Source organism: Neoarius graeffei, chromosome 2 (genome assembly GCF_027579695.1).
Source record: "Neoarius graeffei isolate fNeoGra1 chromosome 2, fNeoGra1.pri, whole genome shotgun sequence".
In the NCBI taxonomy this organism is placed as follows: Eukaryota; Metazoa; Chordata; class Actinopteri; order Siluriformes; family Ariidae; genus Neoarius; species Neoarius graeffei.
In genome coordinates this window covers 123530547-123558109 of record NC_083570.1, presented here as the reverse complement: position 1 = coordinate 123558109, position 27563 = coordinate 123530547, and the positions used below count along the sequence as shown (strand labels likewise).

Sequence of the window (27563 nt, the reverse complement as noted above, 5' to 3'; positions counted from 1 at the left end):
CTCTCTCTCTCTCCCACTTTTCTCTGATGTATTCTGTTGTGTGTCTTTGTCGTCAATAGGCCTTTGTGAATTCTAGAGATAATGCCCTTATTGAGATTATTTTGGTAGGCGTCCAGGAGTACTTTCAATACAGGATCATCCATATCCGTTTTATGTCTAATATTATGTTCAAAATAAGTTCGTATCTGGAGGGATCTAAAAAAGTCAGATTTTTCAAGTTGATATTCCTTCCTCAGACTTTCAATGTCCTTCAATTTTCCTGGAGTTGTAAGTGAATAAAATGATGTTATTCCTCTCGAAATCCAAGATTTAAATCTATAATCCGTTTCGTTTGGTTTGAATCCGGGGTCATAGGCACACCACCGAATTATCTGGAAATTATTCTCCAATTTGTATTCTTCCTTTAACGTAATCCAAATATTTAATTGCGCTTTGATCCCTGGATTTTCAATATTATTTCTGAATCTTCCCAAATTTTTATGAGCCAATATGGCATGGATCGGTGGGTCAGTCTGAATAGAGAGTTCTAGATCTTTCCATCTTGCATGAAATGCCGAGCTACATATATCGATCAGAGGTTTAACCTGAGCTGCCAAATAATATTCTTTAAAATGAGGTAATGCCATCCCCCCTCCCCCCTTTGGAAGTTGTAGGGTTTTAAATTTGACCCTGGGTTTCTGACCCTGCCATATGAATCTGGAGATGATTTTATTCAGTTCTGAAAACCATTTGAAGGAAATTTCTACAGGAAGTGCTTGAAATAAAGAGAGATATCTTGGAAGTATATTCATTTTTACACTGTCTATTCTAGGACTGAGGCTGAGGAAAGAGATCGAGTTCCACTTTTGTACGTCTTCTTTCATTTTTGTTCAAAGAGGCTCAGAATTTATCTTTGTTATTGATGTGATTTCTTTTGGTATATTTATATATCCCTAAGTGTTTTAACGAGTTCTGGTCCCAATTAAGATGATATTTCTCTTTAAGGTGTTTAGGAGGTATGGATTTAAAAGTCAGAATCTGAGTTTTGTGTATGTTCAATTTATATCCTGCAAACTCGCCAAATCTTTCTAAAAGGTCCATTAATTTGACAAATGAACTAGATGGGCTCGTTAAACATATCAAAACACCGTCAGCATATAGCGCCACCTTGTGATCATCCCCCTTAATGGTTACGCCTTTGATATCTTCTGTCTGTCTCAGCCACTGTGCTAAAGGCTCTATAGAAAGTGCAGAAAGTAAAGGGGAGAGTGGACAGCCCCGTCTCGCTCCACGCTGTAGTATAATAGCGTCTGAGAGAGAACCGGTTATTTTTATCCGGGCTGATGGTTTGTCATAAAGTGTACACACACCCTGAATGAAATTTTCATGGATGCCAAATCTTTTAAGGGCCTTTTATAGGAAAATGCAGCTGACTGAGTCGAAGGCTTTCTCTGCGTCCGAGCTAATTCTGAGGGCTTCGAGATGATTTTGTTGGATGTAATGCAGTATGTGCAGGGACCGCCTGATGTTCTCCTGAGCTTGTCTTTGCGAGACAAACCCAGTCTGGTCATTATGTATAATCCGAGGGAGGATTTTTTCCAGCCTTTTGGCCAGGGTGGCTGTATATCATTTATAATCAACGTTTAACACCGAAATGGGTCGAAACGATGCACATTCTAATTTATCCTTTCCCTCTTTAGGGAGAACAGAAATGACCGCCTCCTTCAGGAGGCATTTTTAAATCCACTAAAGTTGCATTGCAAGCCCGAAGAAGACTTGGCATTAATTCAATTCGCAGGGCTTTATACCGCTCTGAAGGGAGACCGTCAGGACCTGGGGATTTGTTTGCTTTCAATCTGGAGATGGCGCTGTGAAGTTCTGCCTCAGTTATTGCTGCTGTTAAGATCCGATTGTGTTCCTCTGAAGCTGCAGGTAGATTAAGAGAGTTGAGAAATTCACCAATCTGCTGTCACACACACTTCATCAACAGATTTAATACTGACTTTAAAGATGATGAGTGTAGTGGTCTGACAAAGTCAAAACACTTCGGATGCTGTTTAGTTGTTACGCGCTTCTCAAACACTGTGTCCGGCTGTTACTCATCCCCCTGTTCAATGATGGCAGGAAGAGGGCAGGCAGGCAGGAAGACAGCAGGTGGTCAGGCAGGCAAGCAGACAAGTAGGCAGGCAAGGCCGGGATAGAAAGAGGTAGACAGCAGGCAGGCGAGCAGGTGGCACACAGTGGTGTAAAATACAATAGATTGCAGAGATCCACAGAAGGGTTATTCAGAGTGAGCCCTCGAGATGAGTATTTAGTGCTCTTAGGGCAAACTCCTATACATGTTTAAAAAAAAAAAAGGGTTATTCCAAAGATGGAACTTCCAAAGGGTGAAATCAAAGTCATCTCAGAGTTAAAGGAGAACTGAAGGCAAATTTATCATCAAAATTCTATTCCTCATTTTATTAAATATAGGAATGCATTTTTGATCGCCATTTTGTCACTGCTATGGACCTTGTGCATGTGACGTCATAGTCACATGATTATCTGTTTACACCGCCATATTGGGGATCATGCTTTCGCAAGTTTGTAAGTGATACCCGCTGTCGCAATGTCGTCTTCTCAAGTCTGCCTCTCGACTTATGCTGAATCCCTGGATGTCACAGCAAAAAAAAAAAAAAAAACGCTATAGTAGTTGAGATTGCGGTCTTATGGGTCAACCCATATATCATTAGTGGGTTATTCTCCAAAAATGGTGGAAATGCTGTCACTTACTTTTGTAGACACCAAAATCAGCAAAGTTGACCTGATAATCACCCAAGTTATATATGTTCAATCAATAAAGACTGTTCTTGTAATGTAAAAATAAAGTCTATTGGTCTAAAAATTAATATTTAATTTTAGCTACTTATTTAAAATGGCAAGTTCATAGAATCGCCATGTCACTCTGATAATACATGGAAGTGGAATTATATACTTTTATATAAATATACATTTCTGAATTAAATTAATCTAACTTACATTAACATTACATGCAATGACTAAACAATAAAATAGTTAAAAAATGGCTAAATATTATTAATAATATTAAATAAATATGTGTCACCCAAAATTATGTCATTGGTGTTACTGCTACACAACACTTATTTTGAAATTTGCATTGACTCTTGGGAGTTCCTTGTGGTCAAGAGGTCATTTGAGGACGTGTGGTGGTCAGAGACATCAGGTCAGTCAGATGGCTTACTTCATTGCTTTAAAAATGTCATGATTTCTTGTAGAATTTTGCATGAAGCTTTAAAGCCGACCTGGCGACTTGTCCAGGGTGAACCCCGCCTTTCGCCCGTAGTCAGCTGGGATAGGCTCCAGCTCGCCTGCGACCCTGTAGAACAGGATAAAGCGGCTACAGATAATGAGATGAGATGAGATGAGCTTTTAAGCCTGTCATTTGTATTACTCAGTTTATAGCCATGGGAGTGAAATAATGAACATAAGTTCAAGTTCAAGTGTACTTTATTGTCAAAAATCTATGTAACAGGGTTAGCACAGAAGTTTTAAATTGCGTTTGACCAGTCTCCAATGTGCAAGTTTAACTAAGCATACATATACTATTGATAAAAATCACCCACCCACACACACTGCAGTAAAACACACACACACCCACCCACACACACACACTGCAGTGAAAACACACACACACACACACACACACACACACACACAGTGCAATAATAAGACATACTGATGGACAATAAATACACACACACACACATATACTAGGACAGGCTTAAACAATAGACTATAGACCCATAGCACTCACTCCCATCACGATGAAGTGCTTTGAGAGACTGGCTAAAGCCCACTTAACATCCACCCTCCCCACTAACTAAAGCACTCCACCTCTGCCTGGCTCATCTGGAGAACAAAAACAGTCACGTGCGGATGCTGTTCATTGACTTCAGCTCTGCGTTCAACACTGTCATCCCCCAACATCTGGTGAACAAGCTGAGTGAAATAGGCATCAGCACTTCACTGTGCAACTGGCTGCTGGACTTTCTAACAAACAGACCGCAGACAGTCAGAGTTGGAAACAACTCCTCAGCGACCACCATCATAAACACCGGGGTGCCGCAAGGATGTGTGCTGTCCCCCCTGCTGTTCACGCTGATGACTCATGACTGCTGTGCCAGATTTGAAACGAATCACATCATCAAATTTGCAGATGACACAACAGTGGTGGGCCTCACCAAAGACAACGATGACTCAGCATACAGAGAGGAGGTACAGCTACTCATCAACTGGTGTGAGAGGAACAATCTGCATCTCAACGTCAACAAAACAAAAGAAATTACTGTGGACTTCAGGAAAAAACAACCAACACACATCCCACTGATCATCAATGGCAGTGCAGTGGAGTCTGTGAAAAGCACAAAGTTTCTAGGAGTGCACATCACAGATGACCTCTCATGGACTACCAACACCACCACCCTGGTCAAGAAGGCGCAGACACGACTCCACTTCCTGCGGAGGATGAGAAGAGCCGACCTCCCCACATCTGCACTCACCACATTCTACAGGGGTGCCACTGAGAGCATCCTGACCAGCAGCGTCTCTGTCTGGCATGGCAGCTGTCTAGCTGCAGACAAGAAGGCGCTGCAGAGGGTGGTGAGGACAGCAGAAAAGATTATCAGGTCACCCTTACCAGCCATTCAGGACCTGTACACTTCACACTGTTCCAAGAGAGCGATGCACATTGATGGAAACCTAGCCTACAGGCTTAAAAGCTCATCTCATCTCATTATCTGTAGCCGCTTTATCCTTTAGCATACATATACTATTGATAAAAATCACCCACACACACACACACACACACACACACACACTGCAGTAAAACACACTTGTGGTAGTGTGGCATTACTGATTTCAAATTGGCCTGATTAAAATCGCCAGCGATTATGCAGACCGAGTCCGGGTGTGTGTTTTGTAGTGTACTCACAGACTTGTACAGAATGGAGAGCGCCTTGAATACATAAAAGATTTTGATATCACTGAAAACATGTGGTCTGACACGCAGCAGCCATTTTGTTGAAATTGTAGTTTTCCACAAAAAATGTCATTAGGGTTACCGTCATTGGGGTTACTCTTCTTCCTGGCAAAACCAGTAACACCAATGACATTCCTGTACAGTATAAATGACCCACATAAAAGCTACAAAAAATACATTAGGAGGAGAAAAAACTTAAATAATGGTTTTAAATGGTTTAATTATTGTATAGCCATCATTATGCTATTGTACTTTTCTATTTGTCAGGTATGGCCAAATTGAGTGCTGCTGAAAAGCAGAAATTATACAGGCAGCGGAGAGATGCAGACCCTGTACGTAGGGCAGAGTACTTGGAGAAAAGGCGTCAGGGTTATGTCAATGATATCCTGACCAAAAAAAGGAAGAATGTAGGAGAGTTAAGTGAAAGGGAGAAGAGGGCTCAGAGGAAGGCATGGCGTGTTAACCAGGCAAGACGCAGACAGCAAATGAGAGCAGTCCAGACAGTCTTGACAGACATTATTGGAGCTGTTCCACCAACACAGGAAGACCAGTCAGAGCCACAAACATTGCAATACCCACCAGAAGTGATTGAGAGCCATCATTGTGGGCAATGGTGTATTGTGAAGTATGATGAGCAGCCATACCCTGGCATTATCCTGATGGTGGAGGAACAGAATGTCAAAATTAAATGCATGCACAGGAGCAGCAAGTATGACCTGAACAAGTTCTACTGGCCATCCCCAATAGAAGATGTGAACTGGTATGGGGAAGATCAAGTAATGTGCCTTATGCTCGAGCCAGTTGCTGTTAACAAGAGATACATCCAGTTGGATGACAAGATTTGGGCGTATCTGAAAGAAGAGCTGGGACTTTAAAAGGAGAGGTTAAAATAGGGAAATTAGAGCTGGAAAATGAGTTTATCTCCAAAAAAGGGGAGTATTATGTTCTTGTACGTCATTGGTGTTATGGCACATCACTGGCGTTACTTCGTGTTTTTTTCAGTGATGTCCTGTTATACATGAATTATTGTTACTATCCAGCAACATTTTCTTTTTGATCAGTTATGTATTCATTAGCTCATATTTTAAAGGCAAATTCTTGGATACTATTTGAATATTCTTCAACTACTTTTGGTTTTACAAGGAAAAAATTGATGGCGCAAGTCAAATGGATTTACATAATGTTGATTATTTACATTTTTTAATAAAGTTGCACATGTTCAATCAAATATTTTTGTTGGTTTTATTTTTGTTGGTTTTATGTTTATTTTATGTTTCCCAGATTCCACCTTTTCTGGAGAATGACCCTAGTAAGAGTGAAACCAAATCTGCGCTTGATTGTTCAAGTAATGAGCTGCCAGACGCAAGTTACCCCGATGCATATCACTATCTAATCAACACGCCAGGGGGTTACAGTGGTCAGTCACTAAAAGCCTACAAGTCACTAGAAGCTTACAGATATTTCTCCTCAGGATGGGGACGGAACGTGCTAGTTCATATGCGTGAAAAGCGTTTTGTTATTTCTTCACAGGTGCGTACCATACATCGACTTTTCAGAATAGATCTTATTTACATATCGCTATTATCGATGTTGAAACGAAACATAATCCTGTTTGAACAAAAATAAGAACTTATAGTAATACAAATAGTACCAGGGTTGAGGAATACTCAACGGCTCAGCAACAAACCACTCTGCTTGACTTTTCTGGCCGCGAGTGGGCATGATTGAAAATGGAAAGTATACTTGTATTGACTAAATTGGAACGGACTCACCGTTTTATCTTCCTGGGACCTTGCCTCTCAGCCTGCTCATGCGCAGCCGCGCAGCCTCTCAGCCCGCTCATGCGCAGCCGCGCAGCCTCTCAGCCCGCTCATGCGCAGCCGCGCAGCCTCTCAGGCCGCTCGCGCGCAGCCTCTCAGGCTGCTCGCGCGCAGTCAATGTGTGGATCATATGCGAGCAGGATGGTGTTATTGTGAGTGGCCACTGCACATGTATGGCAGGTCTGGGAGAAGTCTGCTCACACGTAGCAGCAACACTTCTTCCTCCGCTCTTGATCAGCGGGGAACCGGTAAAACGATAAACCCTTCACGCTTTTTCTGTTAGAGCACCCTACTGCCACACAACAAGCCATTCTGACTGAAAATGTTAATCACTCTCCAAAAACTTCCGCGTGTGAAGTGAGCTGCGGCTTGATACCCAATATGGCGGATAAACAAACTTGACCTCTGATGTAGGTGCACAAGGTCCATAGCAAGTTTTGAGTGTTTGAAATATGCCATGCAATATATCAGTCCATATGTCAAAGCAGTGGCCGTAATCGAGATTCGTTGAGACCTGTGCAAGACATCGTAGGACGGAAGTAAAACTTACAGCGGAAATCAAAGTGGCCAACATCTGCCAACGTTCCCTGTGTCCGAAATCACTCACTCGTTCCCGACTCCCTATGTAGGGAATTACTGGATAGTGAGCTCATGGGTAAAATGAAAACACACTTTCGGACACTAGTCCGTCGCGCTGGTATTTACGTCATTACTGTCGCACAATTAAAACGTGCCAGATCAGTCGGCTGGTGGGTTTCAAAATAATAAATACACGCATGTGTTTTTGTGATAAATCCATATTATACTGAGCGTATTTCACACAATCAACACAAAGTACCTGCAGCTTTCAGTTTTTTAAATCAAGGCTGAATACTTTCTTCTCTGCCGCAGACTTTTATTAAATCAAATTTGAGACTTTTAATTTGATTTCTTTCAGCGTGACCGCAATGCATGATGGGATATATTGCTTTGGTTAGTGACCATCGCTGTACACTATTTTTCATGGTGCATTGTGGGATACTTTGAGTGCACTATATAGGGTGCAAATAATCCTCACTTAGGTTTTGGACAGCGCTACAAAATGGCGTCCCCACTATACAGTGCCCTATATAGTGAGTAGGGAGCGATTTCAGACACAGAGGTTGTCAAAAGACGCGCGCGCCCTCTTTCGAATGCTGATGTAATCATATAGCACTGCTTACGTGCAAGAAGTTTTCTCCTTTTTGCCGTTATTTCCAAACTTTCCTCTCCTCCACTGCTGCTAGACGAGGCTGTGGCGGCTGCCATGTTGGTCTCTTGTTTACGAAATGGGGCTACGTCAGCAACCGTGGAACCTGTTCTGTAGCGAAATCTTATTCCGCGGTGCCAAAATATCATTCCGCACCGATGACATTAGTTCGCTTTTTCAAGCCTTCGTGCGAAAAATTGACAGTATTGCAAGGTGAGAACTTTTTGATGACATCATTTCATAATACGTCCATTTTTAAGAATTGGATATTATGTAGTTCGGAGACGTCGGAGCGGAATCTTGTTTCTGAAAGACTTTTCGGGGTTCACGTTACGGCCTACTAGCCGAAAACTACAAACACTGTAGATTTAGAGTTTGACAAGCTACCCGAGGATGCTGCCTTCCACCCTGCATGTTACCGCAGGTTTACGGACAAACTTGCTATTGAACGAGCGGGAAAGCGTATGGTGCGCGAGAAAGAAGGGGGAGATGAAACTCAAGATGCTGCCCCCCCCCCCCCCCCCCCTCCGAAGCTGCCCCCCCCCCCCGAAGCTGGCCCCCCCCTCCGAAGCTGGCCCCTCAACATCGGGCAGCACTAAGAGTCTTAGATCCAGGTCAGCACTGCCTATGTCCAGCTCAGGTCCCGTCCTTCCTGCCCTGTGCATTATATGTAAAAAAAAAACCCTCAAATTCGTCTTAAAGGGAGGCAAACGACAAAGGGAAGCTCTTTCAAAAGCTGAGACCTTAACAGCAGGTAAGCAAACCCACCCACACACCCACACAAAGGGTCACAATCACTGATCAACCCCCCTGCCCCCCCACACACAAAGGGTCACTATCACTGATCAACCCCCCTGCCCCCCCACACACAAAGGGTCACTATCACTGATCAACCCCCCTGCCCCCCCACACACAAAGGGTCACTATCACTGATGACTATCTACAGTGCTATCTCCCTCTGCAAGTGTGTTTGCATGCGTGGATGTTATGTTTCAATGTTTGTATGCATGTAACATATGTGTGCCTTTATGTGAATATGCTACTGGCAAACTTAAATTCCTATGTGGTAATAAGCATGTCTTTCTGTCTGCCAAGGCAAGTTGCAGACTGCTGCTGAGACTAAAGATGACCACAGTATTCTGGTACACATTAAGGACAAAGACTGTGTGGCTCTGGAGGTGCAGTACCACAAGAGCTGCTACCAGCAGTACACCAGATTTCTGAATGAGCCTGCTAGACAAGAGAAGGACAAGTAAGCCATGTACTAACTTCTCATACATGACCATAGAATGCTACTTGCTACTGTTCAATGTGAAGACAATTAGTCACAGCACTGTGTGTGTGTGTGTGTCTCCCCCCCCCCCTCTTTCTCTGTCACTGACACCTAGGTCATTGCCTGGATGCTGACCCCTGCCTTTTTGCACCGTGCCACAGGACTTATATATATATATATATATATATATATATATATATATTTTTTTTTTTTTTGTGTGTATATATATAAAATTTGCATTTGTAATGTGTATGTATCACTGTTTTGTTGTTTACATTTTCTATTAAAGTTTGCAATTTGCCACATAGTTCTGTTGTGTGTTGTATGATGACTCAGTCTTGCATCTTCTTTGTTGCCGCTGCTGCAGGTGCATAGTGCTGCCTAGTGCGTTTACCTACCTCTACTGTGCCGCTGCATAGGTAGTGAATACTTGAATCCCTGCCATTGTGCCTCTGAACTGAGCAATAGAACTGCAATATTATATATATATATATATATATATATATATATATATATATATATATATATATATATATATATATATATATATAGGTTGTACTATTATTATTATTATTATTATTATTATTATTGTGTATTATTATTATTATTCCTATGGACTCTTCTCCTTCCTGCACAATTTCTTAAATCTTGATCTGAAATCACACGCATTGCCTATATATTATATATGCCATTTTATGGCTAATCCATGGTGTGTATAGCCCACAATGACGAGTCAATACTCTATTCCATTACTGCCTGTGTAACATTTGTAGGTCTGTTTTTCAAGCAAATTGTTTTATGGTTGATCAGTACTTTATAGTTAATAACCTAAGAGAATGAATGCATGAATGGTCCTAGTCATAGACCATTACACCATATTTTGTACTATAATAATGGTGATAATAAAAATAATTTTTATTCTAATAATATAAACACTTCAATATACCACATATATGCAATATTGTCTTAGTGATGTATTTAAAGCACTATTTAGGACTTAGAAGACATTTCACCCACTTTGGAGGGTGTTTTGGAGACTTTTTCTACTAATGTGACTGTAATTACGCAAGCTGTCAGCTGATCTGTGGTCAAAAATCGGCAACGCGATTGGTCCAGACCGGTCACGTGATGTCCCGACACGTCATTTTTAGAGGAAAATAGTTTGCCGCTCGGTGCGAGGAATTGACAGGATTATAAGAACTTTTTTCACCACACTTTCTAGTACTCATTCTTAGTTTTAAAATAAATATTTCGTAGTTCAGAGACGTCGGAGCGAGATGAAACGAAAACGGGGTTCACCTTACGGCCTATAGGCAGTAATCGTCATTTAAACTCTTTTGTGCAATATTTCGTTTGGAAAACAGTTTTCAAAATGGCGGCGCTGACACCTGGCTGACACTTCACGTTTCCAAGTCTCGCACAAGTCTCGTGAAGATCGTGCAGATAAGCGACGCCTGCCATGGACCAAACGAACTAAATCCAACATGGCTAAAAACCGAATAGGCCGATAAATATAATATTTAATTGCAATTAGTTGCCAATACGAGTCACGATATAAGGTTACTAAAACCGAAAACATAATTGAATAACATGTTAAGAAATAAAGCAAGTTTAAAAATGACTTCAGTTCTCCTTTAAGTCTAATTGTTCAAGCATAGCTTTGAAGCGGTTTAAATTAATAAATAAATAAAACCCCACAACTACTGGTCTCCAGCATCTTCCACTGTCTAACTGAGACTCGACTGAGCACACGGAGGGCACCATCTTCTACCTGAACAGGTGACCTAAGGCTCCGTCAAATAAAAGTTCCAAGCTAAGTGCCAGTAAATCGAAAGCAAAAAATATGAATCTCTAAACCAAAGCAAGTTTAAATTAAAGTTTGGCTCCTACAATGAGTGTGGAAAATTAACTTTATTATTCAGAATGTCATGAGGATTTAATATCACCTGTTCATTAGAATAAACACCGCGAGTTGGCCTAGTGGTTAGCGTGTCTGCCTCTCGACTGGGAGATTGTGAGCTGTATTCGCGATCGAGTCATACCAAAGACCATCATAAAAATAGCACCGACTGCCATCTGGTGAGGCACGCTGCAATACAGATACGACTGACCAAGAAACAATTCGAGAAACGCTGTCGAATTGGCTGAGAATCACCTACATCAACGTCATGCTCAATTAGGTGTGTACGAGTTGGAACATCACTAAATAAACACAAATATTCCCTAATAAGAGCAGACAATTGAGCAGAACGCCCCGGGGACAGATGCCCAAGTACAGTCTCAAGGCTAGACAATGTTTGAGTTCCTGAGCCTACCCCGCAACCGACTCTCATCAGGTGCAGTCACACCATCATCATCCAGCACAGCCAGACTGCTAGACACATACCCTCGGCTCACTTGTGACTTGGACTTTAATGACACGGTTAATTAGAATCAATGATGACAATACTGAGTGTTATATTTATTTCTCTCATCTGTTGTGTGGGATATTAAACCATCAGCTTCAAATTCAAATAACCTAATATATATTTGAAGCTGAACAGAGAACAGCAGAGTGACCATGAACTTTAATCCGCGAGAGAGAATCTCAGATGGGTCTCTACTAGACTTATAGTGCACGACACAGGGACAATAAACTCGTTTCTCCGGCGTCTACAGCGTGCATTTATAAAACACTATAGATTTATATTATTGTCGAATCAAGGAACTAAAAGTCTGAATCACGGTGAAAAACAAGCACCATCATGGATTCAAACAAAGATCGGCTAATGTCAAACTTAAAGCGTTCATTCTGAGGAGAATAAACATTCGTGTCTTTTCTAAACCACATTACTGACTGATCATTTATTACCAATTAAAACATTCCTGAATTATAAAACTGAGTGTAAAATATTTACATCTCGGGTTCATCAGGTTCGACAGATTTAGGGAGTCAAATTTACAGTAAATAGAAAATGTACATCAGAGTGACATGAAGACAGAGAGCCAGATGTGCTGAGCTTTTTCACTTCCCATGAAATTAGTAATAATTTATATCTGCTAGTGGCTATATTTATTACTGTATTAGATTATTTGAATTATTCAAAAATCAGCAGAAAGACGGTTACTATGGTCGGCTCCATTTAATTTTTTTATTTAAAAGCCTATTTTTTCCTTCAATTCTTTGGCATTAACGTCTCATTTTAGTTTTCAAATTTTGTATTCCCGAGATCATTTCCACCATGTCACTGCTGCTCACACAGAGGGCAGTTAGTTTGAGTCTCAGGTGCAGTTTGTGGGATTCGTTACAGTGTTGTAGTAAATTTCACAGTGAGTTCAGACACATCGCAGTCGGATCAAGTCCCGTTTTGTGCTGCAGCTTCTCACATACGTCCATCTGACCCAAAGACTCTGTGACAAATCATCAGTGTGCAGTGAACAGAAACAATCTTCCTCCTCAGGACACTGATGATGAAGCTAAAACCTCTGCTTCAGTCTCACTATTAGAGAATGGGTCTTACTGAGGAGCAGGTCATGTGACTCTCAGAGAGATGATCTTACCCCAGTGTCTCCAGTTTACAGTGAGGATTCTCCAGTACAGCAGAGAGACGCTTCACTCCTGAGTCTCCCAGATTATTATCGGTCAGATTCAGGTCTCTCAGGTGTGAGGGGTTTGATCTCAGAGCTGAACTCAGAGCAGCACAGCCTTCATCTGAGACACCACAATCACGCAACCTGCAGAGACACAATGACACACACTTCATCAACAGATTTAATACTGACTTTAAAGATGATGAGTCTGATGATGGACTGTCTCCCTTCTCTTGTCCAATCACAAGATATTATTAACTCTGACCAGTTATTAAAGCTATTTTTGATTATTCTTGACATCGAGTCTACAAGAGGTGTAAAGGTTTTACTGGTTTAAGGAAAAAAGAAAAAAGAAACCTGACTCATCTGTGTTTAACAGGGTTTTCATTAGTAACCGATTGCCGATCGAAATCATCGCTTGTAATGACGTCTGAATCGGCTGTTTTTTGGCCAAATGCAATTTTCCCGTAATTGTTCAAACTTTCTCGTTGGACTTACTTGATAAGGAACGTCGTTACTTATGCGCCGTTTGGTTGCTGAGGCTGTGTACATGTGACTAGATAAAAGGTGGGAACCGATTGGCTAATCCTTCTTATATCATCCAATCATTTCGCGCGTATTAAATTATAGCATATCACACGGTTCCCACATGGTAAGATGGCGACCCTATCCTGTATGGTATAGCATGATGGCGACCGCGAAAAAATGAAAGCGAACGCTGTTCAATTTCGGCTTCGCAGAAAAAAAAAAAAAAAACTGGTAAGTCTCGCGGAAAATGCCCAGCAGTGTTCTCCACGGGCGCTTTTAAAGTGGCGCACCGCCACGTTATAATTCTGGCCCGCCACCCTTCCCTTGGCCAAAAAAACCCCAAAAAAACCCCCCCGTGACTTCATCAGCACTCACCAAATAAATCATAAAGTATTCGCTTTATTATAAATTTGAAACTATTTAACACGCAGAAGACCATTAAACGAATGCATACGGGGCGACCTGAAGTGGCCAAAATAACGAGCCAGCAGCTAAATAACACTGCAGGTGTTTGTAGCATTGTTGTGCAACGGGTACGCTTATCTATCGTCTTTTCTGACCCTACACCGTTACAGTAATCATATAACAGCGCACACACACACACACACACACACACACATTAAGTTCAGGTCTTTTATTTTGCGTATCTGTGATTGTGTAGGCGAGAGCTGCATTTTCCCGCTGCTTCAGTGTTTGTTTACTGCAGGACTTCTGGGCTCCTGGGTCAAAGGACCCGAACTACGGAGGCCGGGTGGCTTTGTAGTGCCAGTCTCGGGCACGCGCACCAGCTGGTGCATGGATTGGAGTGCTTTCACCCAATTAACATTAATTATGTGTATTGTAAAAAATATATGCATTTATTGTAATTGGGTATTTTGTTTATGCATGGAAGTTCATTTATTTTTCTCACACAGAAAAAATATAATTAATTCAGGGACGCGCAACAGGCGCATCAGTCTCAACTGGAATGTCAAATGAGTCTCACATTGACAATAAAGATGATATGTACAGTAAGAATGCATTAATTTTCTGTAAAATGATTTTAACACTGATTTAGCATTTCCAATCCATTTATTGGCCAGTTTCACTGTCAAAAAAGCCCAAAGTCCATCAGCTTCAGGGGGATTTTGTCCCCCTGGCCCCCCACTGGGGCCCCGCCTCCTCCTTTTATTTTTGAAAAGTGGAGAACCCTGCCCAGTTTACATTTTAAAAAAGTTATTGCTATTTTGCATGTTTGTCGTTATACATTCGATTTCTTTATTCTGCAAGCGTTGGTGTTGTTCTGATTTCCCAAATCTTGATTGGGTTTTGTGGCATACGAACTGTAATCGCCATGAGACCCAGGAATGACTTGAATTTCTATTTCAGATGGACCATGGAGAGCTAACGACTGGCTGTTAGAAATTGCAAAATTCGTTTTCGGCTCTGGGCTCCGCCCCCCCGGTCCTCCCACCAGGGCAACATTTCATCTGTTTTCCATACTAATGAAAACCCTGCTTTAACTGTATTTTTATCCCCACGTATCGAATTCTCAGTGTGTTTAATTAGTGCTTTAATGCAGAAGTGATGAGTTTAATGAGGAATATATTTGTTCTGCATGTTGGACTGTTACAGTCAAATTCAACTGAAAATCAATAATGTACACAAAGAGATGATCTTACACCAGGCTCTCCACTTTACAGTGAGGATTCTCCAGTACAGCGCAGAGACGCTTCACTCCTGAGTCTTCTAGTTTATTCCCAGTCAGATTCAGTCTCCTCACAGTCAGATGCAGTTCTCTCAGATTGGAGGTTTCTGAGTTGAGCACTGAGGCCAGAGCTTTAGCGCTGCTCCCTTCAATTCCATCACAACTGATACTGAAGGAAATAAAATAAAACATAATAAACTCACCCAAATGATCAAAGTCAGGTTGAGATGAAGCAGGCAGAGTTAGAGGCAGAGTCATATTTATCTGAACAGCTCGGACATTGGATTTGTTCTCTAATTAGTGAGCTACTGAAATGATCACCAGCCCTGTGCTGAAGGGGTTTTATGGAGCGACTCATGATGAGCTCGTTGGAGAACAGTGTGTGTGTGTTGCCAGGTGCTCCTTATTTGTTCCTGGTGCCAGTGATGTACAGACTGGACATGTTCTTCCCCTTACACTCTGTGTGTTGTGTCTCCCTGTCTGACTTTCCCTGTGTGTGGGGGGTAAAGACCTCTCCCAGAAAAGGACACTGCAGTTTGAGACAGAGCTTTTTGTTTCAGAGACAAATAAACACACCAAAGAGCGACAGCATGAAAAAGAATAAAAGCTGTGAGAAGGTCGACACAACAAAAAAAGTTACAATTTATAAACGCTGTCAGGACATTACAACAACAGAATAATTAGCGCGGAATAAATTTACATTAGGCCAAGCAAAAAATAAAAAATAATAAATTGTGCTTTCTGTCACAGGGGTGGCACGGTGGTGTAGTGGTTAGCGCTGTCGCCTCACAGCAAGAAGGTTGTGGGTTCAAGTCCAGTGGCCGGCGAGGGCCTTTCTGTGTGGAGTTTGCATGTTCTCCCCGTGTCCGCGTGGGTTTCCTCCGGGTGCTCCGGTTTCCCCCACAGTCCAAAGACATGCAGGTTAGGTTATCTGGTGACTCTAAATTGAGCGTAGGTGTGAATGTGAGTGTGAATGGTTGTGTGTCTCTGTGTGTCGCCCTGTGATGACCTGGCGACTTGTCCAGGGTGAACCCCGCGTCTCGCCCGTAGTCAGCTGGGATAGGATCCAGCCCGCCTGCGACCCTGTACAGGATAAGCGGTTACGGATAACGGATGGATGGATAATGGAATGGTTTTCTGTCACAACCTCAAAAAATTCAGGGTACGATGGTCAGATATTTTCCTTTTCTTTCAGAACCGTATTAAATTGGTACGTACAAACAATTTGGTGACTAAATATCAAACTGAGTTATGATGGAAATTTATTATAATTATATGCATGATTGCAGGATTTCACGGAAATAAAATTAATACTTTTTGAGGTTTTTCTTTTGTTCATCCACCACCGCGCAATGTTTAATCCCACAAACGCAACATCAACACTTCATAATGTTCTGCTTTATCAGTTCCACAATGAATGCATGAGCATGAAGATGTGTTGATAACAGTAGCTGCCGTAAGACAGATCGGAGTTGACAGATTGTGGGCTGTCGTAAAGTTGTTGTCGTAACTTAAGCATGCGCGAGTAAAGCGACACTGGCTGTTAACTGATTGTACAGTTTAATGTTAGTTTCGGGTCTCGTTTTAAAATGACATGGAAGAGATTCATTTTAATATTCATTAAAATAACGTTTTTGTCACATCCGCCCCCAGCCACGAACGATCACTGGCGCCCACGTGCAGTCGCACACTCAATGAGCAGCGCGTGACTCAAGGACCAATTACAGGCTGAACACAAACAGACTTCGTGACGTCACCGCTCAGTGCACTCATGCCTGACCTTCTCGAGCCGTTCTTTGTGTTATTACTCCGGTTTTTGTCTCGGCCTCGACTCGCCTGTCTGTAGATCACATGACCTTTGCTCGTCTTCCGATTTTGATTCTTCCCAATGTTTTGGAATTGTATACCTGCTTATTGTTTTTAGAATAAACACACTCTTCCAGCGATGACATCCGTCTACCGCCACTTACACGACAGTTTTACTGAATCAATGCTCAAACCTTTCCAGCAGATCTTCAAGTGGGATGTCTGCACTGACCTGAGCACCTTTTTCAGTGGCGCTATAATTGCAGGCGGACACGAATGCTGATGTGTGATTCTGACTGGGATTGTGTGTGGAGGGATGAGTCTGGGATAGTTTTATATTGGCTGTGACTGGTTTTCATGCATGTGAAGTGAACGTTAAATAACGCATGTGCTTGCGTTACGTTTGTCACAATTTTGTCGCCAATTGGTTTCCCGCGAGAATCACGTTGAATTCCCGCGTGTTATCGCTGTCGTCACGTGGTACATCAAATATGGCTGCGCCCGTAGCCGCGATTGTTTCTGAGCAGCGGTAAACGGTTTCCATCATTTGAAATGCGTGATACTTAAAAAAAAAAAAAGACTGCTTGTATTTTTCCAACACTTCAGAAATGTTCAGGGTTGGACGGGCGACCGGAAACAAACTTTTTTTCAATCGACCCTGTGACGTTTTAAAAATAAATAAGAATAGTGCTTCTAATAAGCGCTCTGTGAAAGGCTGTTTTCAGCACCTGAATAAAACCTTTTATTAGACAGACACGAGTGTTTTACTGGGAAACACGCCACTCGTATTTTTCATATGAAACCCATCCTGGAGCTGAGGGACACATACAGAGGATATTACACGGTGGCACAAAGACATGAAGTTTATCTTCGAGCGGTGAATGTATAGATCACGAGGGAGCGAAGTGAACAAGTCAAATATTTTTCAACACGAGAAGATAAACTTCAGATCTTCAAGCCAACGTGTGATTTTCTTTTTATTATATCGACACGTTCACAAACAAAAAGTCCCCAAATTTATCAAAACAACTCACTGATTTCCTCACGAGTGACAGATAGAGATTTACGTCTCGGTTCTGGTTCTCCCTGTCCCGGATGGAGCTCGGATGAAAAACACGAGCGGTGGATTTCCCAGTAAAACACTCGTGTCTGCGTCATATTTCCCGATATTTCACCCCGATGACGTCACTCCCAGCGTTTCCCCGCTGATTAGACGCGCGTTGTCAAAATGGCGAACCGGTTCAAAATTAAAACCCTTTTGATTAACTTGTGTATTTTTTGTGGATGTGTCCATATAATATAAAGAACATTACACGCTCACTTCGCTCACTCGTGATATGTACATTCACCACTCGAAGATAAATTTCAGATCTTCGTGCCACCGTGTAATATCCTCTATTTATCAGGTCATTAATAACAGGAAAGTTTTGTGGAATTATAATTTTGTATGACTGCAAACTCCACATGGCTCTACAGGCCCAGCGTCTGTGTAATTACATTTCAGCTACAACACAAATTTAATGTGGAGGGATGTGAACAAAAAACCCTCACACTGCACTCAGTGAAGGTTTTACACAGAAAAAAACCCTCAATGTTTACGGGACATCGGAGCCTGCAATAGCGGTGTAATTTGTAAATATTGTAAATAAACTGTCAGTATAAAGTTCTGTTTGATTATTTGTTCAGTTTTGGAAATGTGGTGTTTGTGAGTCTCGTTAGCTGGCTGTCACTTCCATCTTCAGCTCACAGCTTCCACACTTCTTGGGACAAAATGGCAGAATGTGAGACGTAAACATTTTTCTCCTGAAATGACATCAACTGGTTTCGACTTCTTTAATAGCTGAACTTCAGTTTTATTCAATTCTACATGCAGCTGTTTTCCCCTCATTTATCTACTGATCTATTTGTATTAACACACTCTGGATCACCTGAAACTCAAAACATCCCAAAGTGCGTTTCTGTCAAAGTGCTTTCAGTTTCTCTCTTTCTAACAGTGGAACAGTAGAACAGTTCTATTCAGCTTTACTTACACGGCTTTTCTGGACGCTGCAATCACAGGCATCACCTTCACAAGAACCCGATCTGTTACCTCCTCTGGACTGATATATTTACTCAGATCAAACTCCTCCAGCTCCTGTGCTGAAGTCAGTAACACAAACGCCAGAGCAGACCACTGTGAAGGAGAGAGTTCACTTCGTTTCCCAGATTTCAGGTAGCGTTGGATTTCCTCCACGAGAGAATCATCACCCAGTTCATTCAGACAGTGGAACAGATTGATGGATTTTTCTGCAGGAAGCTCATCTCTACTGATCTTCTCCTGAATGTACCGAACTGTTTCCTCTTTGCTCTGGGAGCTACTTCCTGTCTGTGTTACTAAGGCATGTAAGAGTTTCTGATTGGACTCCAGTGAGAGACCCAGAAGAAAGCGGAGGAACAGATCCAGATGTCCAGTCTCAGATTCTAACGTCTGATCTACAGCACACTCGTGTAAATCTGAAATTGTCTTGGACCGACTCTGATCAAGAACATTTCTCTTTTCCTTCATGAAGGTCAGATGCACATACAGAGCTGCGAGATGCTCCTGAATGCTCAGATGAACAAAGCAGTACACTTTACTCTGGTGAAGCCCAGGCTCCTCTCTGAAGATCTGCGTACACACACCTGAGTACACTGCTGCTTCTGTCACATCAATGCCACACCCTCGCAGGTCTTCCTCATAGAAGATCAGGTTGCCTTTCTTCAGCTGCTCAAAAGCCAGCTGTCCCAGTTTGAGCAGCATTTCTTCATCACTCTCCTGCTTCTTTGAGTATTTTTCTCTGATGACGTTTGTCTGAATGATGAGGAAGTGTGTGTACATTTGAGTCAGAGTCTTGGGGATCTCTCCACTCTCTGCTTCACCCAACATTCTCTCGAGGACAGCGGCTGAAATCCAGCAGAAGACTGGGATGTGACACATGATGTACAGGCTTCTTAATGACTTCAGGTGTGTGATGATGTTCTCGGCCAGGCTCCGATCACTGACCCTCTTCCTGAAGTACTCCTCCTTCTGGGGGTCATTGAACCCTCGTACCTCTGTGACTCGATGGACGTACTCAGAGGGGATTTGATCAGCTGCTGCTGGTCGGGAGGTGATCCAGACGAGAGCAGAGGGAAGCAGATTCCCTTTGATCAGGTTTATCAGCAGCACACACACCGATGCTGATTCAGTTACATCACACACTCTCACTGTGTTCCGGAAATCCAGAGGGAAACGACACTCGTCCAATCCATCAAAAATGAACAGAACCTTTTCCAACCTGGACATTTCTGTTTCTCTGGTTTCCTTAAAGCAGACATGAAGGAGCTCCAGCAGACTCAGGTTTTCATCCTTCATCAGATTCAGCTCTCTGAAAGGAAGTGGAAATATGAGGGGGACGTCCTGATTTGCTTTCCCTTCAGCCCAGTCCACAATGAACTTCTGCACAGAGACTGTTTTTCCGATACCAGCCACGCCCTTTGTCACTACAGTTCTGATGGGTTGGGCTTCTTCAGATAAGGGCTTAAAGATGTCGCTGCATTTGATTGGCGTTTCCTCTGTTGTTTTTCTCCTGGACGCTGCCTCGAGCCGTCTCACCTCATGTTCTTTATTGACGTCTCCACTGTCTCCCTCTGTGATGTAGAGCTCGGTGTAGATCTCATTCAGGAGCGCTCGCGTTTCTGGCTTTATCATCACTCCATTTAAACACTGAAACTTCTTCATCAGATTTAATCTGAACTTTTTCTGGAATTCATTTACAGCAGGAGATTCTGGGGCGTGTCTGTGTGACGGGGTGAAATAAGAAGACGTGGTGAGACCTGGGCTCCAATTATTACAGTTTAACATCACAGTTTTTTCTGACTGGTTCCCACAGATAACCGTTCTTTAGGATGCTAACACTATGGATTTACCGGATTTGATTGTATCTTTTCCACTGAGCTCTATATAAAACCTGGAGAGCTCAGAGCCTATTCCCCGCTGGAGAGACGAGTGAAGCCGTCTGGCCGCCATATTACCACTCCCATCGCGTGTCTTTGGCTTGTGTGTTAAACCGTGGTATCTCATCTAATTTGCCCCAAGAAAAGTATCTCCTGACTCCGCCCCCTTTCATTACCTCCTCTTATTTTCTCAACTTGACCCCCATTCCTTACATTTCTTTATCACACTCCGCTTCACTGTTAGTTTTTTTTTCCTTTTTCCAGTTCAGTCTCTGATCATTTTTTTTCATGGCTCTTTTTTTACTACTAGAGTGGCAGCTACAATTATCAACAGTCCATAATTATCGACACCTTTTCAGATTTACCAATTTAAAAACAATCGTACAAAGCTGAGTTTCAGTTACAGCAGTTATTATTGGTTAATCAATCAACCGCAAGACCCCACCCCCACCCTTTGATCTTGTCATCTGATGAGACAGCTCGTTACCCGAGACGGAATTTCTTTTAGCACTATCAGCAGTTTGAGGAAAACCCGGACGTTATCATCGCAGGTAAGCATGGTGGAAAGATCATGGACATGTTTTTACTGATCAAATTCACAGATATTTCATGATCTCCTCGTCAAAACCTACTTTATTTCTTACTCTTTCATTTACAGGCTCCATTTTGTATCTAAACGTGCGTTTGAGAAGTCACGTGAGGTGTCGATAATAGTGATCACTTTCACCGGTGTCCACCATTATCGACACCCTGTGGGATTAAGGGACATTTACGACTGTTATGGATCGATCTCTGTGTGTAACATTGTTGAAGTAGATGAAGTGCTTTAAAAAAATAAAAGTGCTGTGATTTATATATTTTTTCTGGTTCAGAACAGAATGGAATGTTTATAGAGTATTTGGAATCCGATTGCAATAAATAGAATTAGACCACAATATCAGTGGACATTTTATATTTTGGTTCGAGGAATGACATGCGACCTTTGACCTGGATTTTCATGTGGTTACAATGTCGACTGCCTGTTGACATTTATTGGTCAACGACAAAACTAGAAATTAATACAAACAACAACGAATGATTAACAAAACATGAACTACAAAAATACTTCGAAAGTGGAACAAAAAGATTTCCTGACGCAGGTTAAACATTCAGTTGATTTGTTTACAAACATTTAGAATTACTTCCTCATTTATGTAAACACCAACATCCATATATTTATATAAAAGATTTTATATTTAGTACAAGTCTATGTAAAACAATTTTTAAATTAAAGCTATGTCTTGTTAACTTAATAGTATGTACGATTTTTTAAATAAAATCATCTGAATGTCAATAATTGTGGACAAAGGTGTCGATAATTGTGGAACGGAGTCACGTGATCTGATACGCTAAATAATCAGGAATCAACTCATTTTTCCCAGTGGAAGTTTGAGTAATTATTCACGCACAATTTACAGATTGAAAGTCTTTGCCACTTTTGCAACGACCAAAAGATCGTTAAGGTGTCGATAATTGTAGCCGCCGCTCTATAATTATTTTTACGGAGATTATTTCAGTTCCCGTCGCTTTCTCCTTCATACATTTCTTCTTCCTTTTTTATATTTTATAGACAGACAGAGGCTTTGATCTAGTCAGGAACATTTGCATCGATAATCTGACAGTGTGTTCATCCCAGAGATCAATGTCAGATTTTCAACAAAAACAGAGGAGTTTTTTTCTCTTCCTATAGGGGGTCCACGCAAACGGCGCTGTGCACACACGTGTAAAATGATCACACGCTAGCTATCGATACTCACAGGTGAAATGTCCGTCCACAACCTTTGACTTGATGATTTGTACAGTTCACTGCTGCACATGTAGGCATTTTTCTCCTCATTTCTCTCACCGACTACAGAAATAACTCGTCCAATTTTGTGGAGCTTCCAGTCGTCTAAATCAGTGGTTTTCAAAGTGGGGGCCGCCAGGGGGCCTCAGAAAGTTGGAGGGACAATAACAAAAAAAATTGTGAAAAAGAATATATACTTTTTGAAAATAATTATTATTAAATATATTGTAATTGGTTTTTTAATCATTATTATAAAATATAATTATTAATAATAATACATCATATCAAAACGTTGTTTGCCATACTCATCTCTCCGATTGCCTGTGACGCTGCAGTTTGCACCATTTACCAAGCTGCTTTGCTCCTCAAGCTAGCGTATTGCTAGCGCAAAATGGACAGGTTTTTGAAGAAGAGACTGAAGGAACAAACCAACAGCCCTGCTGTGGAGGACACTGCTGCGAAAAAAACTAAGAAGTCCTGGTCAACTAAAATCCGAAAATATGAGGCAGCATACATTAAGTATGGCTTTACAGCCATACAGAAAAATGGCCATGATTGCCCGAAATGCGTCCTCTGTCTGGAGACCCTGTAAAATGAGTTCTTAAAACCTTTGAAACTTCAACGTCACTTGGTACAAAAACATCCGATAGATGCTGAAAAAACAGTAGATTTCTTCAGATGCAAAGAAGAGCATTTGGTCAGGCAATCTGCTGCATTCACCCAGCAAGCTACCGTACTGTCCCCGAGCGGCCCTGAAGGCATCATTTTTAGCTTCGTACCACATTGCTCGTGCTAAAAAAACCTCACTCGATTGGAGAAGATTTGATTTTACCACCCACCAAAGACGTCCGAGAATTGCTTGGTGAGGATGCTGCCAAAAAAAAAAAATCGCTGCTGTCCCACTCTCTGATAACACCGTGAGCCGACGAATTGGTGACATGGCTCAAGACGTATCTGCTCAGCTGTTGGACCAGGTGAGAGCCAGCGAATACTTCGCACTTCAGCTGGATGAGAGCACAGATTTATCCAATGAGGCCCAACTGCTTGTGTACATCAGATTTATTTCACAGGAAAGATTTGTGGAGGAAATACTATTTTGTAAAGCACTTGAAAGAAGAACTACTGGGAAAGACATTTTTCAAGTTTTGGATGATGACATCGAGTCTAACGGATTGGACTGGACCCGTTGTGTGGGGGTGTGTTCGGACGGAGCCGCGGCAATGACCGGGAAGATCAGTGGAGTGACCGCTCTCATTAAGCAGAAGGCCCCGCATGTAGTGGCCACACACTGCACGCTCCATCGCGAGGCACTGGTCGCAAAAAGGATGGATAACGAGTTGAATCAGGTACTACAGGAGGTTATACAGTTTATTGTTCAGTGCGAAAATATTTGTGTTGAAAACATGTTAGTTAATAATATTCTTATGCTAAACAAATGTAACAATTATTGACTATTGAATAAAAGTAAGAGAAAACATTCTAAAAGTTGATGTTTCTTTACATATTTTGTGGCATTGTCTGTGGGTTTGCAAAGGGGGTCCCCGGCCAGAAGCTAATGCTGTTTGGGGGGCCTTGGCATGGAAAAGTTTGGGAACCCCTGGTCTAAATGACCGTTCCGCTCCGTGATGGGAGTGGTAAGATGGCGGCCAGCTGGCTTCACCCTGACGAGCCGATGAGCTCTCCAGATTTTATATAGAGCTCAGTGATGTTTTCTATAATCTAATCCTGTAGATACTAACAGCAGAGAGGTTTAGAATACCAGAGCGTCAGTGTCACGGTCATGTTGTTGGGTTTGATCTTACCCTGTATCTGTGATGAAGATCTTTTCTCTTCTGTCTCCTGCCTTCTGTAAAACACTGGCAACAAAAATAGCTGTTAAAGACAACAACTTTAATCCCTTTAATACTGGAGTCTCAGATTTATACAGATGAAAATGGAGCAAAGAAAAAAAAACCTGAAATGGGGGGGGAATGTCCCCTGAAAATATTTTAATAACACGCAAAACCCTGCATTCTAGAGCATTTTAGTACTTATTTTCACTAAAACAAGTTACAACTTTTAAGCCTTTTTCTTTCATGTACATTAATGATTAACATGTCAAAAATATCAAATTTAATTCCCCTAGTTAATGAGTAATTTTCAGGAGTGCATTTAGAAAACGCGGTGATTTTCCTGCTACACAGTTCAGTACTTTGAAAAAAATCAGACAGTTGAAGGTAAACTCAGCAAAATCCCAAAACAGTGCTGTTAAACAGTAAAGGTCTGTTAGAGTTTCTAAAGCTTTCAGGTTTCAATGTTGGGGACACTGAGCTTCGTTTATCAATCTTTTAGTAGAGTTGTGCGTTTGCAGAAGCTAAAGTGAACTAAACATTTCCAATTCAGATTTATGCGAGTTGAAGCCGATTGTTTACATTAGTTCGTACTGTCTGTAAATTTAAACACCAATGAATACCAAATTTCTCATGTAAATCAGGGGCGTAGGGTGTGTGTGTGTGTGTGTGTGTGTGTGTGTGTGTGTGTGTGTGTGTGTGTGTGTGTGAGAGACACACTGACTAGCAGCCTGAGTGCATTATGTAACAAAAAATAATTCCCATTGCTAGTTTTAGGTAGTTTAGAAACTGTCCCTTCCATTATTGCTGTTTCTTCCACGTTTTCTTGATGTTGTGTTCTAGAAACGGCACTAAAACTTAGCTTCGAAACCACAAAATGCAACTCTGATGGGAAAAAAAATTATATATATATATATATATATATATATATATATATATATATATATATATATATATATAATAAATTGCTTACCTCTCTTCACATCAAAAGGAGGAGGAAAATTTTGCTTGTTTTGACATGGCGAATTATTGACACGAGAAAATACTCGTAATTCGCAACTAAAAAGACTGCAGCTACACTGGCAGCTTGAACATGCTTTCTAGTGCGATTGTGTTGCGCTTGCGCAGAACAGTGTCAGTCCTGCGCGCCTTAGCATGTGCACCTGAAGGCACGCCTAACGAGCTCTGGCACGCGTGCCATTAACAAAGAACACCTGTCTTTAATCAATGAACTGTGTTTGGGCTAGTTAAGGACTGCGCCCACGCAAGGACGATGCAAAGTATTACACCGCGTCTAGGAACACGAAAAATCTGAAAAATAAATTTCTCCATTTGGAAAACCGGAGATTTTCAAGAGTTTTGTCAAATATCCGGATTTCTGGGTCATTCGCGGAAAAAATCTGGAGGAAAATCTAAAAATCCGGAATTCCGGGAAAATCCGGAACACTTTCATGACTAGATTTAGTCCCAATTTTACTGCAATAAATGGAGCAAGTGAATAATTATTTAGAGAACACAACGCTAAATACATCAACATTGTGGATCTGGAGAAAAATCTGTCCCTGTTTTAATTTTAGGCTTCTAATTTTTTCTTCTTCTTCCGACAGTCCCCTCCAAAAGTACTGGAACAGCAAGGCCAGCTCTTGTGTTTTTGCTTTACACTGAAGACATTTGGGTTTGAGATCCAAAGATGAATGAGATAAGAGATCAGAATTTCAGCTGGTTCAGTTCTTTTTGCTTATATTACCATTTCTGGCTTTAGCATTCAAAACATTAGCCATAAGACATTTTCACCTGAATAAATGTTTACACTATTTCCTCTAAAGCATTTACTGAAAGCATTGTAGCATCACTAAAGACCAAGGAACTATAATAAACATCAAAACAGCTGCTAATGACAGTGGAGCACATCCATTACTGTGACTTTAACTCCGAGAATTATGGGATGTTACCTGTGTCCAGGTGACGGGTTTCCAGTTTTAAAGCTTAAAGGATGATCCATAGACCGATCGCTCTTCATGGAGACACAGCTGGGTTCTGGTGAGTCTGATCTCTTCATCTGGACTTCACTGTACAGCATTATAGACAGGCCATTAAATAAACCATTTACACTTTTTGAATGATTTGTTATTGTGACTTAATTTGCCCAACAGTGAACAGTGGAATGAGTCTTTATTGTTTATTTAAGTGATTTTGTTCACCATTACTCTGACTTTTATTGCCACATCCAGATGAATTTACTTCCTGATGATGTACGTGACACTGTGAAACACTGAACTGCACAGTTATTGATATTAATTACTCTAAAATGTTTACTGAAAGTACTGTAGCAGGATTATGGCCTAATTAAAGTAGAACAAACTAATAAATATCAAAATTCTGCTAATGATCTGAACTGGATAAAGGAATGTGTAACACGGCCTTTCACTCTGCAGTGACTTTAACTCTGAGAATTATGGGATGTTACCTGTGTCCAGGTGACGGGTTTCCAGTTTTGAAGTCCCAGGGAATATCCATAGACGCATCGCTCTTCATGGAGACACAGCTGGGTTCTGGTGAGTCTGATCTCTTCATCTGGACTTTACTGTACAGCATTATAGAGTGGACATGAGACAGTTTTTCTTACGCAGAATTCCGACACAAAATACTGGCGAGATGAATTTGTATCATATCGTATTTCACCATATTTCTGTTCAATATTCATTATGACCTCCACCTCTTCTTACACACTCGGCAGCAGCAGCAGAGGGAGTAGCATATGTGACGACACTAATTTGGGATTTTAATCATTTAAAGCCCAATTTACCATCAAACAATCTTTCTACATTAAAGGGGACCGGTACAGCATTTAAACATGATCGATATCGATAGTACAAGCCCAAATTATAATAACACACACACAAGTGCAGCCACCTGATTAGCCATCATAAGTAGCTTTAAGTGCTTAAAGGTCCAAAACACGTCAAGTTTTATTGCACATGGGCAACCAATATGACGTCAAGTCGCTGATGGCCAGGTAGCGGAAG

At 41.5% G+C, this 27563-nt stretch overlaps 1 protein-coding gene across 10 annotated transcripts in view; it reads right to left on the bottom strand.

The window, feature by feature from the left end:
• The window catches only part of LOC132882239 (NACHT, LRR and PYD domains-containing protein 12-like), a 1431284-nt gene that overhangs the window by 978121 nt on the left and 425600 nt on the right, over nucleotides 1–27563 (bottom strand). For 8 of the 10 annotated variants that reach the window (XM_060915509.1, XM_060915503.1, XM_060915510.1 and 5 more), the window contains one exon: nucleotides 12879–13052. The exons of 1 other annotated variant lie outside the window; for it this stretch is intronic. In XM_060915509.1, coding sequence (XP_060771492.1) covers nucleotides 12879–13052 — 174 coding nt within the window. Of the gene's footprint in view, nucleotides 1–12878; nucleotides 13053–15097; nucleotides 15293–18959; nucleotides 20727–24510; nucleotides 24565–26489; nucleotides 26607–27004; nucleotides 27122–27563 lie in introns of all 10 variants that reach the window. One more of the 10 variants, XM_060915513.1, reaches the window with a different exon arrangement.